The sequence below is a fragment of the Enhydra lutris genome, unplaced genomic scaffold (genome assembly GCF_002288905.1).
Source record: "Enhydra lutris kenyoni isolate GAN:26980312 unplaced genomic scaffold, ASM228890v2 scaffoldscaffold35, whole genome shotgun sequence".
NCBI classification, from domain to species: Eukaryota; Metazoa; Chordata; class Mammalia; order Carnivora; family Mustelidae; genus Enhydra; species Enhydra lutris.
In genome coordinates, this window is record NW_019154119.1 from 19,524,073 (window position 1) to 19,537,226 (window position 13,154).

At 49.3% G+C, this 13,154-nt stretch overlaps 1 protein-coding gene across 1 annotated transcript; it reads right to left on the reverse strand.

The window, feature by feature from the left end:
- Nucleotides 1-6,722: 6,722 nt before the first annotated feature.
- On the reverse strand, nucleotides 6,723-8,084 carry LOC111154042 (SRY-box 11). Its single transcript, XM_022513395.1, has one exon. It carries the CDS (start codon nucleotides 8,082-8,084, stop codon nucleotides 6,723-6,725), a length of 1,362 nt encoding a protein of 453 aa, XP_022369103.1.
- Between the last annotated feature and the right edge of the window lie 5,070 nt (nucleotides 8,085-13,154).

Genomic DNA, 13,154 nt, shown 5'->3' on the forward strand with positions numbered 1-13,154 from the left:
CCCCCACAAACCACTCAGACTTCTAAACAAAAGGGTTTTCAGCGTTTCTGCTCCCAAACCTGGAGTGGCTAAGAACGTAAGTTTCATGTGGCCTTGGAAAATACAGACTTGGCAACAGTGTCATGCTGAAAACTGCTCTCCCTCCCCAGGCGGCGGTCCCGGCGGCCACCGCGAAGCCCTGTGGGATGCCATGACCACGAGGAGCCCCAGACCCGAAAAGGAGGCCTCCGGTTTGAAACAGTCCATCCAGAAAAAGGTGTCACAAACAAATGCAAAAGACTCTTCAACCCACAACATATGTACAAGAGTAAAAAGTAGACAAAATGGGAAATTAATGGTAATGGTATAGAAGGTTTCTCCCTATGTGATTCAAGGGATGGGGCATCGTGTTCTTGAACGTAAGCTGGATGAAGAAAAATGTGTTAGAGGGCCCTTTGTCAATATCTATTTGACCAAAATTCTTTCTACGGTATCCTATGATTATTTCCAGTCGCTCTCTCCTGTTTTGAAGCCGGAATGTCATCTGTCTCATCAAATAACATCAACATCAAAGTCCCTTCGAGGACCCTAGAGTAAATATTTTCTACGCGTTTTCAAACTTTTTGTCGTATTGCTTTATTTGTCATTTTCACAACAGAGAAAACCCACATCTAACGTGACTACATGAAAGAAGTTTGATCAAATCGCGACAAGGAAGCCTCCCCGAACGCACATCCAGGGTGTTTCAGTTCCTCAACTGCTCGTACGAAACCACGTGTCAGCTCCGTCATATTGCTTTCACTGGTTGGTTTTCTCGACGGAGAGGTTCTCTGCAACCACAGGCAACCACAAGTTCCCAAGTCATTTACAACAGTCCTATCTGTGTACTGGCAGAGGTATTGAATCTTTTAAGAGTATCTCTACCCAATAAAATTATTACTTTTATACATGGAACATTATGAACTTATGTTTCCCTTTGTAAGCCATTTTATACTTTCTGCACTTTTGTGCTTTCATTGAGTATAAAAATAGGTCTCCTTTAAAATTCTGTTTAAGTTCACTAAAAAACTACTTGTTTGTGAAATTCTCTTATAAACTCACTGCATCCACATGGAATAGATAAAACTAATTAGGCAGCTAATGGATATAGGTAGTGTTAAAAAAAAAAAAAAGCAGAACCTCAATGGGGGGAAAAAATAAAGGTATGTTAGGAGTCAAGGAAAAAGAAAAGCCAGCAGCAAAGTAAAATGGAAAAAGAGTTGAATTCAATAAATTTTGTTTAATCTTTATTGTGATTGAAAACGTGGGCTGGACACGAGGGGCAAAAACCAAAAGCCAACACCAACCAACCAACCAACCAACCAATAAACAAACAAACAAACAAAAACCCGAACCAAGTGGAAAAACAACTAAGTTGTTACCAAAGAGCAGAATTTGCCAGATCATCAAATAAAAGGGGATATGGCAGAATAAATGAAATAAATGAACAGTGAGAAAGAAGCAATAATTAAAAGAAGCCCAATCTCTGAGAAGCGTGTGCAAGCATCATTGCACGGAGACAGTTACTTTGGGAACTTATGAACGCCTGTGTTGGGTTACATAAGGCTCAGACTTGGTACCCCCACAGGCCTAGGCTATACAAAGGGTATTTGAAACTGACATTCCTAATGGAAATTTTATAAAATTTGGCCCTTAGAATAACTGAGAAATATCCTGAAAAAATCTTCCCTGAAACTGTAATAAAGAAGGTTTCTTATCTACTGATAAAATTGACAACTCAGTAAACTATTTTTTGCTGGTCATCCTACATTAAAAAAAAAAAAGCACAAATATATTTGCCTTAGAAATCTGCTAAAAGCAGGGGACCACACGGTAAAAGAGTATAAAGATTCTATAAATGGGAGAGTCCAAGAAAACCTCTCTCCAAAATGTCCACAAGGATACATATGCCCATTGGAAGAAAAAGTAAGAATATACATATTATTAATCATTCAGAGAATAAAAAAGTTAAGATTGGTATAATATATTTATATTGAATGACTACTTTAAAATAGAGCAACTTATTTGCTTTACTTCTCAGATTCCTTAGGCAAAAGTCACTTAAGTTCTGAAGCGTAAAAGAAATACTGGACCAATATCAAGTGGGGATGGTTTCAACTCCCAGAGAAGAGAAGGACAAGTTTTGCCTTTTGGGTCTTTCCCTTTTTCAAAAAATAAAAATAAAATAACATAAAAACAACCAAATCCTCCAGACTGCTATCTGCATGCATATTTAAATCACTTCCCCTTGATTAACATTACAAAGAAACATCGCTGCCCAAAAGGATTGTAGTGATCTTTTTCTAGCGAAAAGATAATCATTCTACAAATAATTTGCCCTGTGACTGTAGTCATTCATAACGTACATAATATTTGCAAAGCACAGTTTAAATACACTGCCTTTTATTAGCGTTATTATTATTTTTTTTAATAAAAGGGATGCATATCAGAGTGTAAGAACTGGAAGATAATTTCCACAGTTTAAAGAATTAATAAGAGAATGCTGGTTTAAGGTCTTAAAGTTGGAAATCTTACCAAAATGCCATCATCAAAGTCTGTGAACTAGTTATAAACAGCAGGATACCCACTGGCTAGGCTGTGGCGCTCTCTGCGCCCACCCCCCACCCCCGTGTTACCATTTTTTTAAGATATTCTGTCAATGCTTAGTTAAAAATAAGACTTACTTAAGAGACCCCCCCGAAATGCAATTAAACTTTTATTGAAGACTATCCAGTGGCAAGAATACCTGTGTATTATATTATGTTTTAGACATTCAATAAGGAATTCATTAAGAATGATTTTCACAATGCATTCATCAAAACAGCCTTAAATATGGTTAAAAGCGCATCCAAGCGCCTGTCCTGAGTTCTAACAGGTTTTAAATTTAGATTGCTGACCATCTATTTTTCTTTTATTTTACTCTCAAGAACTTAGCTACAGAGCTTTTTAAAAAATTATCATTGTTAAATCAAGGCTATTTGTTTCCATTCCGAGGCCAATTATATTACTAATTTACTTAAAGTTTCTACCCCACCACAAAAAAAAAGTCCAAGATTCATCTATGATTAAAACATAAAGCACATGCAAAGTTTTCAGATTTTCGAAATACATAGACTCAGTCTTATAAATGGGTTTGTGTTTTCAACAAGTTTCAGAACCGCAGCAGAGGGCCGCCACGTAAAACCACCAGCACAGAGAATCGTCAATTGTAAACCGCTGGTTCAATTATTCGTGGCTAAAATAAATGTCCGACCAATAACTACATTAGTCTATCATTTTGAGAGGAAAAAAAAAAAAAAAAAAGGTAAACAACTCCAGAAATCCAGTTCTATATTGAGAACCTTGTTAACACCATCAGCCCTTTCTTTTCCCAAGTGTACTAGGGAAATCTGATGGTTCATCGAAAGGGAAGAGCCACAGAATCTGTCCCATCTGCAGCAAAAGCTGGTTGGCTTCGCATCCCCGGGCTGGGGGCTGGAGGCTGCCCGGGGCCGGCGGGAGGCTGGGGGAGGCTGTGGCTCGCAGCGCGGGGGGGACGGGACCGAGGAAAAGCAGGACGAGAGCCAGGAAGGGTGCGGGGCCCCTGTGGCCTAGCCGCCCCCGGTGCTGTGCGGACGCACGCATTTGGTGTCGCCGAATCTCAGTAAAAATGGAGGCCGAACCTTGGTCAATCATGTCAGTAGGTTCAAGAAAGGGCAGTGGGGGTTCTGCACCGCGTCTCCAGGAGCCGCTGGAGCCCTCCCCCACGGCGGGCGCCGCGGCTCGGAGGTGGGGCGGGAGAGCGGGCGCGCCGGGCCCCGCACGGCCTCCCCGCCTCCCTCGGCGCGGCCCCCTGGGAAAGAGGGGCGGACGGCACGGAAGGGGGGCCGGGGCCGGGGCCTGCCGCGAGGGCTCGGACGCGGGCCGGGTCTGGGAAAGGAGAGCCGAGAAAAAGAAGGGGAGGGGGAGGGGGAGGGCCGGGCCGACGGCCCCCGGAGCGCGCGCGGGATCGGATCCCGCCCGCGCCGCCGCGGCCGGAACCCCGAGGAGGCCGCTGGGGAAGGGGAAGCACCGAGAGGACGAGCCACCTTCCCAGAGGCGGCCCTCCCGAGGCGAGTTCCGGGGCGGCCCGGGAGCCGGCGCGGCGGCGCCTCCCCCGCCCACCCCCGTTCGCTTTCTCCCTCCCCACCCCGCGGGCCTCGGGGTGCCAGTGGGGGCGTCCGCGCGCGCCTCCGGGGCCCGCCCGCCGCAGGCTGCGCCCTCGTTGCCTCGGCGGCCCCGCCGACGCCCTGGTGGCCGCAGCTCGGATCGCAGCGACGGTGCCATGTTCCTGCCGGCGCCCCCGCCGCCCCGCCGCGCTTCGCGCTCGGTAAGAGACTGACACCGACGACCTCTCCCCGGCCCCCGTCGCCACTCGAGGTCCAGAACTGCGGTCTCGCGCCCCACAGCATCTACCTCTGCGCACACTCGGAGATGCAGCGTTAGAGGGGAAAAAAAAGAAAAAAAAGAAAAAGAAAAAATTCAGAACTGGGAACGGCTGTCCCCACCCTCTAAGGGAGAGCGGCGGGGATGATCCGAGCCCTGGAGCGCCGGCTGCCCGAGGGCGGCTGACACCGCGACGCAGCCCGGAGCGGAGAACGCACACCCCCGGCCAGCGCGGGGCAGTGACCGCGCGCCGGCACCGGGTCCTCGCCGCGGCCCCCGCCCCGGCCGGTCTCCGAGGCTCTCGGCACGGCCCGCCCGCCCGCCGGCCAGGATGGGTGGGGAGAGTGGGAGTGGAGGAGGAGGAGGTGAGAGAGGAAATGGGAGGTGGGGGGGTGTTGAAGTAAAGGGAAGGCAGAGAAAGAACCCTCCTCCCTGGTTTTCGGTAATAGCCGCGGAAGGCCGAGTTAGAAGAGATCCGCCTGCTCGCTGAGCACCTTCCAGCCTGACCCCCACCTCCCACCCGCGCACACAACGGCCTCGTCACTGCGCTGCGACAACGGGACCTCCAGTTTGACTGCTATAGAGACTAGTGGCGATGCGAGTTTCTATCAGTTCCAGCTGATTTATTAAAATTGTCAAGATACAGACTTCCAGCACCAAAAAAAAAAACCCAAAAAACAAAAACAACAAAAAAAAAACAAAAAAAAACCAAAAAACAAAACAGGCAATGATGTCGACAGTGCATTGAGTCTGCTTTGCCACCATTTGCTACAAAATATGCAGATGGTCTGTACTTTATTTAGATTATATTGCACAAAATGAGAAACTTTTTAAACTATGTGCCTTTTTTTCTTTCTTTTTTTTTTTTTTTTTGCTAAAAATCGAGAATCCAGTTTCAAACCTTCCATCTGGGGCCCCATCCACATATCACAGCGTATGAGATACATAAAGTCCTAGTATAGTACAGTACATATACAATCTTTAAACTAAGATAACAGCTCTGAGGTCTATATCACCATTTTCAATAAATCTTTAACCTACAAATATTGAACAAATCTCTACTATAGCTGTACAAAAAAAAAGTTTTTTTTTTTTTTTAACCACAAGGCCTTTAGATGCAAGGATTATTTAAAAATTTTAATCCTTTTAAACCAGGACATCACGTACCAACATACTTGCATGCTAAAAAAAAAAAAAAAAAAAAAAAAAAAAAAAGAGGAAAAAAAAAAAATCAAAAGGGAAGAAGTGCCTGAAAGTCTTACTGAAAAAACACAGCAAGAATGTTCCCTTTTCACTGTACAAAAATACGCCTGAAAATATATTAATTTTTAAAAAAGACTGAGGTCTGTTATGTATCAAAAATGTTTCAATACCTTTTGTACTGAGGTCTAGGCTGTCTGGTATTCAATCAGAGGTATAAGGGAACAAGTTACAAAAAAAAAAGTTGGCAAGTAGAAATCACATTTGTAAAACCATAAACAATTTGATCTGAAAAGTAAACTCTGATCTTAAGTCAGTTCACAGTTTTTTTTTTGTTTTTTTGTTTTTTTGTTTTTTTTTTTGTGAGCGTTTGTACAGTCTGCATTTTTTCAAGCTCCCTGCAGTTTTGTTAAGAATCGGATGCATAGAAGACATCAGTTTTCTCCCTCCAAAAAAATAAAATAAAATAAAAAAGTTGCAATGGTCCCTTTTTGTTTTTGTGTTTGTTTGTTTTTTTTTTAAAAAATACCAGTTCTTTTAAAATTTTTTAAAAAAAAAAAAAAAAAAAAAAAAAAAAAACTCCAACCAACTCCCTAGCGTAACGGTTGTGCTGCCAAAAGGTCCTCTGCAGACGTCTTCCAGACTTCAAAGACCGACAAGCTTCAAACAGCGCCTTCCGGAGCGGGTCCTCCCTCCCCTCCCCCGCCCTGTCCCCTCCGCCTTTGTTGCAATCACGAATTTCAGGAAAAAGAAGTAGTAATTACAAAAACACATTTGGGGGTAAAAATCACAACTCCAGACTAGGTATGCAACTACCTTGAGACACGATAAAGGAAGGGAGGGGAGCAAAAAAAGGACAGGAAAAAATGTTTTAAAACTACTCATTTCACTTTAACTCCACCAAAATTTTCATCATCTTTTCCAATTTCTTTGTGTCACGACATCATATCAAGACCAGCGTCTTCTTCTCCCTCCACCCTACCACCACCACCATCGACACCATCGACACCATCATCATCATCATGACCACCACGACTTCCTCCCGAGGAACCCTGCTCTGCACCCCGCGGAGAGAAAGAGCGAGAAGCGGGGCGCCCCTCTCAATACGTGAACACCAGGTCGGAGAAGTTCGCCTCCAGCCAGTCCCCCGCGATCATCTCGCTCAGCTCGGGCGTGCAGTAGTCGGGGAACTCGAAATGGGAGCCCAGGCTGCCCTCGCTGAACGAATCCAAATCCTTATCCACCAGAGACAGGGACAGGTTCCCGGCCGCCGCGCCGCCCCCCAGCTGCTGCTCGCCGGCGCTGTGCGCGCTCTGGGAGAAATTCAAGCTCAGGTCGAACATCAGGTCGTCGGCGTCCTCGCCGGCGCCGCTGCTGCTGCTGCCGCTGCTGCTGGACGAGGACGACGACGAGGTGGAGACGGAGCGCGAGGACGCGGGCGACAGCGCGGGCTGCGCGAGCGGCGGCGGGTGCTGCTTGGTGATGTTCTTGAAGCTGTAGTAGAGGCGGCTGCCGCCCCCGGCGCCCGAGGTCGCGCCGGCCCGCACCTCGTCGTACAGGCTCGCGCCCTCGGGGGACTCGGCCGAACTGCTCAGCGTGGGGCTGGCGGGCACTTTGGCGACGTTGTAGCGTCTCAGCAGCTGCGGCGGCTGCTGGCCCGGGGGCTGCAGGAGCTGCTGGTGCGGCGGCTCGTCGTCGTCGTCGTCCGCCTCCTGCTTGATCCGCAGCTGCAGCTCGTCGTCGTCCTCGTCGTCCTCGTCGTCCTCGTCCAGGAACACGCACTTGACCGTCTTGCCCGCGCCGCCGCCGCCGCCGCCGCCCGCGCCGCTCACGCGCAGGCTGCCGAGCACGTAGTCGTCGCCCGCGCCGCCCAGGTCCCCGGGCTGGGCCGCCTTGCCCGCGCCGGCCTTGGCGCCGCCGGCCGCGGGGGCCGCGGGGGCCTTGAGCTTGCCGCATTTCTTGCTGGAGCCCTTGGAGGTCTTGGCGCCGCCCGCGCCGCCGCCCGCACCCCCGCCGCCGCCGCCGCCGCCGCCCGGCGCGCTCTTCTCGGGGCTCTGGCTGGCGCTGGGCTTGGCCGAGGGGTCCATTTTGGGCTTTTTCCGGGGCCGGTACTTGTAGTCGGGGTAGTCGGCCATGTGCTTGAGCCGCAGCCGCTCCGCCTCCCGGATGAACGGGATCTTCTCGCTGTCCTTCAGCATTTTCCACCGCTTGCCCAGCCTCTTGGAGATCTCGGCGTTATGCATGTCCGGAGACTGCTCCATGATCTTCCTGCGCTCGATCTTGGACCACACCATGAAGGCGTTCATCGGCCGCTTGATGTGGCCCGACGCCGTCTTGCACCAGTCCGGGTCGCTCTCGTCCAGGGCCACCGGGCTGCAAGCCATGAATTCGCCCTCCTCCGTGTCCAGCGCCTCCCGGGGCAGGTTGCTCTCCGCTTCCAAGCTCTCCGCCTGCTGCACCATGATCCGCCGCGGGGCTGGGCGCTCCAACCCGGGCCGCTCGGTCTCGTGCGGAGGTCCCCCTCCCCCTCTCGCCCCTCCACCTTCCCGGGCAAGTTGCAAAGTCCTCGGTACCCCGCGTCCGCGGCTCCCCCCCTCCCCCCCGCCCCCCCTTCCAGGCTGCACACAGCGGTTGCGGCGGTTGCGGCGGCGACGGCCGCCCGCGCGCGGGAAGCGGCGGCTGCGACGGGAGAGGCAGCGGCGGTCGAGGCAGCCCGGGACCTCTCTCTCTCTCTCTCTCTCTCTCTCTCTCTCTCTCTCTCGGGCTCGTGGCTCCCGCCGCAAGCGCCGGACCCCGAGCACTCCCAGGCGCGCGCGCTCCTTCTGCAAAAAGTTGAGGGCTCTCTCCCAACTAGTTATCAGGGTGTCATATGGGTGACATCACTCCCCGGGCCAGCCAATGGCTGGCGGCCGGCTCCGCCCAGCTCCCTTTATTAACTCCTCGGCCACGCCCCCTCCCCCGCCCTCGGGGCTGCTTTGCAAAGATGGGGGGTGGGGGAGAGGGGGAGGCACGTCTGAAAATATGTTATTTTTTAAAAATCCGCATGTGTGCACAGATGCGCCGCTCCCCGGGAGGCTCCGGAGCCGAGCCCTGCACCGCGGCGGACCGGGCGAGTCCGGGCCAGGTCCGGCGCCCCTTTGTGCGGGGTCCCCTGGAGGCCGGTGCGAGGGAGCCGAGCCGGCGCGCCCGCCCTCGCCGAGCACACACTCGGGCGCGCGCGCCGCCGGAGCGGGGAGCGGGAGGGTGCCGCCCGGCGCGCCCCCGGGGGGTGCAGCTGCTTCCCGGGGCCGCGCGCGCCCGAGCCCGCCGGGGAGCCCCGCGCGCCCCGGCCGACGGAAGGTGGCGCTTTAACACAGCACCTCCGGGCACGTGGGCTCTCGCCGCTCCTTCCCTTTCTCCCTTTTTCCAAGGCAAAGAGAGCCATAGAAAGCCCGAGAGGCTTCATTCTCCCTCCCCTGCCTGCATTTTCTGTTTTGTCCCTTTTCTCCGTCTGTTTTCCCTCTTCCGTGGCGAGCGGAGACGCCGCGGGCCGGTTGGGCTGCGCCTGGCCGCGTGCGTCCCGCCCCACGCCGAGGCTGGAGTAACGGTCTGTGGGGTTTGGCTGGGGCCGGGTCCTCGCGTTCAATCTGGCCACTCCGGAGCCTGGTTCTAAACCCGGTCCGGGGACCGCGAGCTGCCCCACAGCCCCGCCCATGCGTCTCCGGCCCGCCTCCCCCCCGCCGCCTCCCGCGACCCCTCCGCCTGTCCCCTTCCCCCCTCCCCATTCCTTCCCATTCCCCCTTTTCCTCTTTGTCCCCTCCCCCTCCCGGTCACCAGCGCCCTCCGGAGCGGCGTCATCCTGCAAATCTAGCTAGGAGCAAGCACGCCTTCTGGGGCACTCGCTCTTTCAGTTAGCGACCTGGACCGAAGAGGAAACAAGGTGCATCCCAACTTTGCAGTCGGAAGACGTCCTGTATCTGTGCAAAGGTGGGACGGGCCGCTCTTGGAACAGCCACGCAGAGATCGGGCTGCCTTACTAAAGCAGCCCCATGCCCGGTCGAGCCTGCTGTGCTACTTGGAAACCCGTTTTCTTTGTGTTTCTTTATTTAGTCCCTGTTACCCATCTGTGGATATTATGGGGGTAAAATGAAAAGAAAACCGCCGCTTCCTATTCATTGTCTGTCGTCATCACTGGCTTCACACCCTCCAGCGCTGGGGAGCTGGCAACTTTGAGTAATTCCCAAGATACTGCTCAGAGTGTTTCACAAGAGAAGTCAGCCGCTTCGGACTAGTAAAATTATCCAGACCGGCTTCCTTTTAGGTTCCCTTCCTGCAAGTAACCCGCCTTATCCAAGCATTTCAGCTTCCTGATGTCTTCAATACATAAAATGGTACCACGTTTTCCTATTTTTCACAGACCACCATATGTATAATACATACACCACCGTCGCCGTTCCCTCCCCCACCTTTTGCAGCCTGAAGAAAAATGCTGCTTTCAGTCCTTGTGACATAAAGGCCGGTCGTGCTGGCGATTTATTTTTTAGAGCCATCGGAACCAGAGGAATTTATAGCCATGCATACCGGGTGACCTGAAGTCTGGAGAGGCATAAAACCCAAGGCAGTGTGTGAAAATTCATATTCACTCCCACAAGGCAAGCTCTGCTTTGCCTTCCTGGCTCATGTCACACATTCCCCAGCCTTTCCAGCTACTGGGCACACCACAGGAGGGTGGGTGGTTGGAATGGTGGATCTACACTCTTCCCCCAACACAGGACAAATCCATACTCTAGCCAGAAGGCTTGAAATAATTTAGCTCAGTTGCATTATTTTCATGCAAACTATTATTTTCCTGCATCTAGTATTTGGACTACAGAATGCCTTTGAAAATCTTCAGCCAATTCAACGTTCATTTGCCCTTTTCACTCCATCGCAAAAATCATGTTTAACTTTAGCATGAGAATCAGGGGAGTATAATCAAGCTGGAAAATAATGGGTTTATTCTTTGAGTGCCATGATCATCTGAAAGGAAATGGGAGCTAATATTTACCCTTTCAGATAAGAAACATAATTTCTGTTCTGAGAAAGATGGGTCATCTTTGGAGAAGAGAAAGCCAGAGTAACGGGGTTGTTTATTAGTGTGAGCGGGCAGGCGGGGATGAGGAGAGGTCAGTGCTGTGACTCGGGGGTCTTTCGATCAACACACTGCAGAGGTTGGAATGGGTAAAGCAGGCATGGGGACTTGCACAACAAGAAGGTCCTGGAGAGGATTCCTCCCTCTCTACTCTGTAGACAAGGTCAGAATTTTCAGAAAGGATTACCTAGATTGCTATTTTGTAACATGATCTACCCCAAGATTCAATGTCCCTGAATTTAGTGAGGATTTGGAGACAGGAAAGGAAAAGACAGCTAAATAACTCATCTGTATTTTTTTTCTTTCTTCTCTCCCTCCTTCCTTCCTTCCTTCTTTCTTCGTGTTTTAATGAAAAGTTTTAAAAGAAGGACATAGGAATGTGTTTGAGACCTTCATGCTTCTTACTGGAACAGTATAAAAATTAGATGTTTGCAATATCAGCTGTAACCAACTATTTAAAGGAATTTTAAGCTAACAAATGGAAAATGTGGCCCTCTGTAAAGATCCATACATCTCCTGAAAGTCTAATTTAGTAAAATGGAAACTTAGCAGCTATTTTTAAAACAACTGAATGTAGGATTCATTTGGATTGGGTTAAGGGGTCATCTTTTTTATAGCCAATACATATTTCATTTATGTGTGAATATTTATATATTTATAAGCAAGATATGCAATTTTCCTGCTAACTGTAAAGATTGTTGGAGATATAATTCATGTTCAGAGGCTTAAGATTTACATTTCATTAGAGCTACACATGACTAATTTTATGGTTATTATTGTCTTTTACAAATGCATCTTTACAAAGAAGACCCTTCATTTATAAGAACTATTATGTAAGGGGATAAGATATTCTACAAAATTTCTCAAAATTGTGAGAACACCATCAGAATACATACAGAATGTTCTTTTCCCCTCTGAACAAGACACAATTCTCCAGGCAAATAGTACACTGAAAATATCACTGGGTAAATATTTGATCATTAAGTTGAACATATCAGTTTCAGAAGTGCTCTGACTACTCGCGTTGCTCCCTCGCTGAAATGATACTGCGCAGGACCGTCCTTCCATGTCTTCTCCCTTGGTCTGCTCTCCTGAAATGAGCCCTGCCCCTCCCAGTGCAGTCGCCTGTCTGTATCTTCGCCTCAGACCTGGATCCCGAGCTTGATCTGTAGATCTTCTGTCCACCTGGGGTCCCCCTTGTAGGTGTCCTCACACGTGGTGACGCATGTAAACTGAGCTCACCTGACTCTTCCGACCTCATTTTGCCCTATTGTTCCCACAGGGCTTTAGGGGCTTGGCACTTTATTCTATCTACCTAGAACTTTCTTTTCACTTGGTCTTCGCATAGTGATCTCCTGTATTGCATTTAGACCCATGTAAAATGCTGGGAGGGCTTCTAAGCATCTGCTGCCCCTCCCCTCGATACATAGGCTACCAATGACCGTCACTTCCTGTTTGGTGCATCAGGACACATTTCAAATTGGCTGAAATAATCTTGTTGATAGTCTCATTCATTTAATCTCTGAATCACCCAGCCCAAGAGTACGCTTCATTAAAGCATGGCAGAAGCGCACAGGGCAGAGAAACTTTTAAAACATAAAACTGAAACTTTTAAAACGTAATTTTACATCACGATGAGCACACAAGTTATACACATACAAAGCAGAAATCAAAGTGTCACAAATGGATATCTGTCTTTATTAAGTTTAATTCAGGCTACATTTTATTCCATTTCTTTAAACTATGTTGCTTTAAAACCACTGAATTTCCCTATTAATGAGACATTATTGAAGTTTGAATAACAGTGGCTTAGGTGTTCTAAGACTGGAATATTCTACCTTGGATTGAAAATTCCAGTCCCAGTGCCTGTCCATCCATTTGTCCGTTCTTTCTTTCTCTTCCTTCCTCCCCTCCCTTCCTCTTCCCTCCCCTCCCCTTCCATTCTCTTTCCTTCCCTTCCCTCCCTCCTTTCCCCCCTCCTTTACCTTTAGTGGATGTCATCATATAGCCCTTGACTTTAAATAATAACAAAAGAATTGCACAAACCTACTGTCTCCAAAATTCATGTTTTATCTTTTTTATTATTCATATGAGCAATGTATTTTTTTTTAAAGAGAATTTATTTTTTAGAGTAGTTTTAGGTCCACTGCAAATCTGAGTGAAATGTGTAGAGAATTCCACTATATCGTCTGTCCCCACACATTCACAGCCTGTCCCATCGTGGACACACCCTGCTAGAGTGGTAAATTAGCTAAAATTTGTGAACCTGCACTGGCACATCATAACCACCCACAGCCTGTAGTTTACATCAGACTCACTCTTGGTGTTGTGTACTCTGTAGGCTTTGACCAATAGATAATGATACATATCTACCATTATCATATCATACAGATTAGTTGAACTGCTCCAAATATCATTTGTG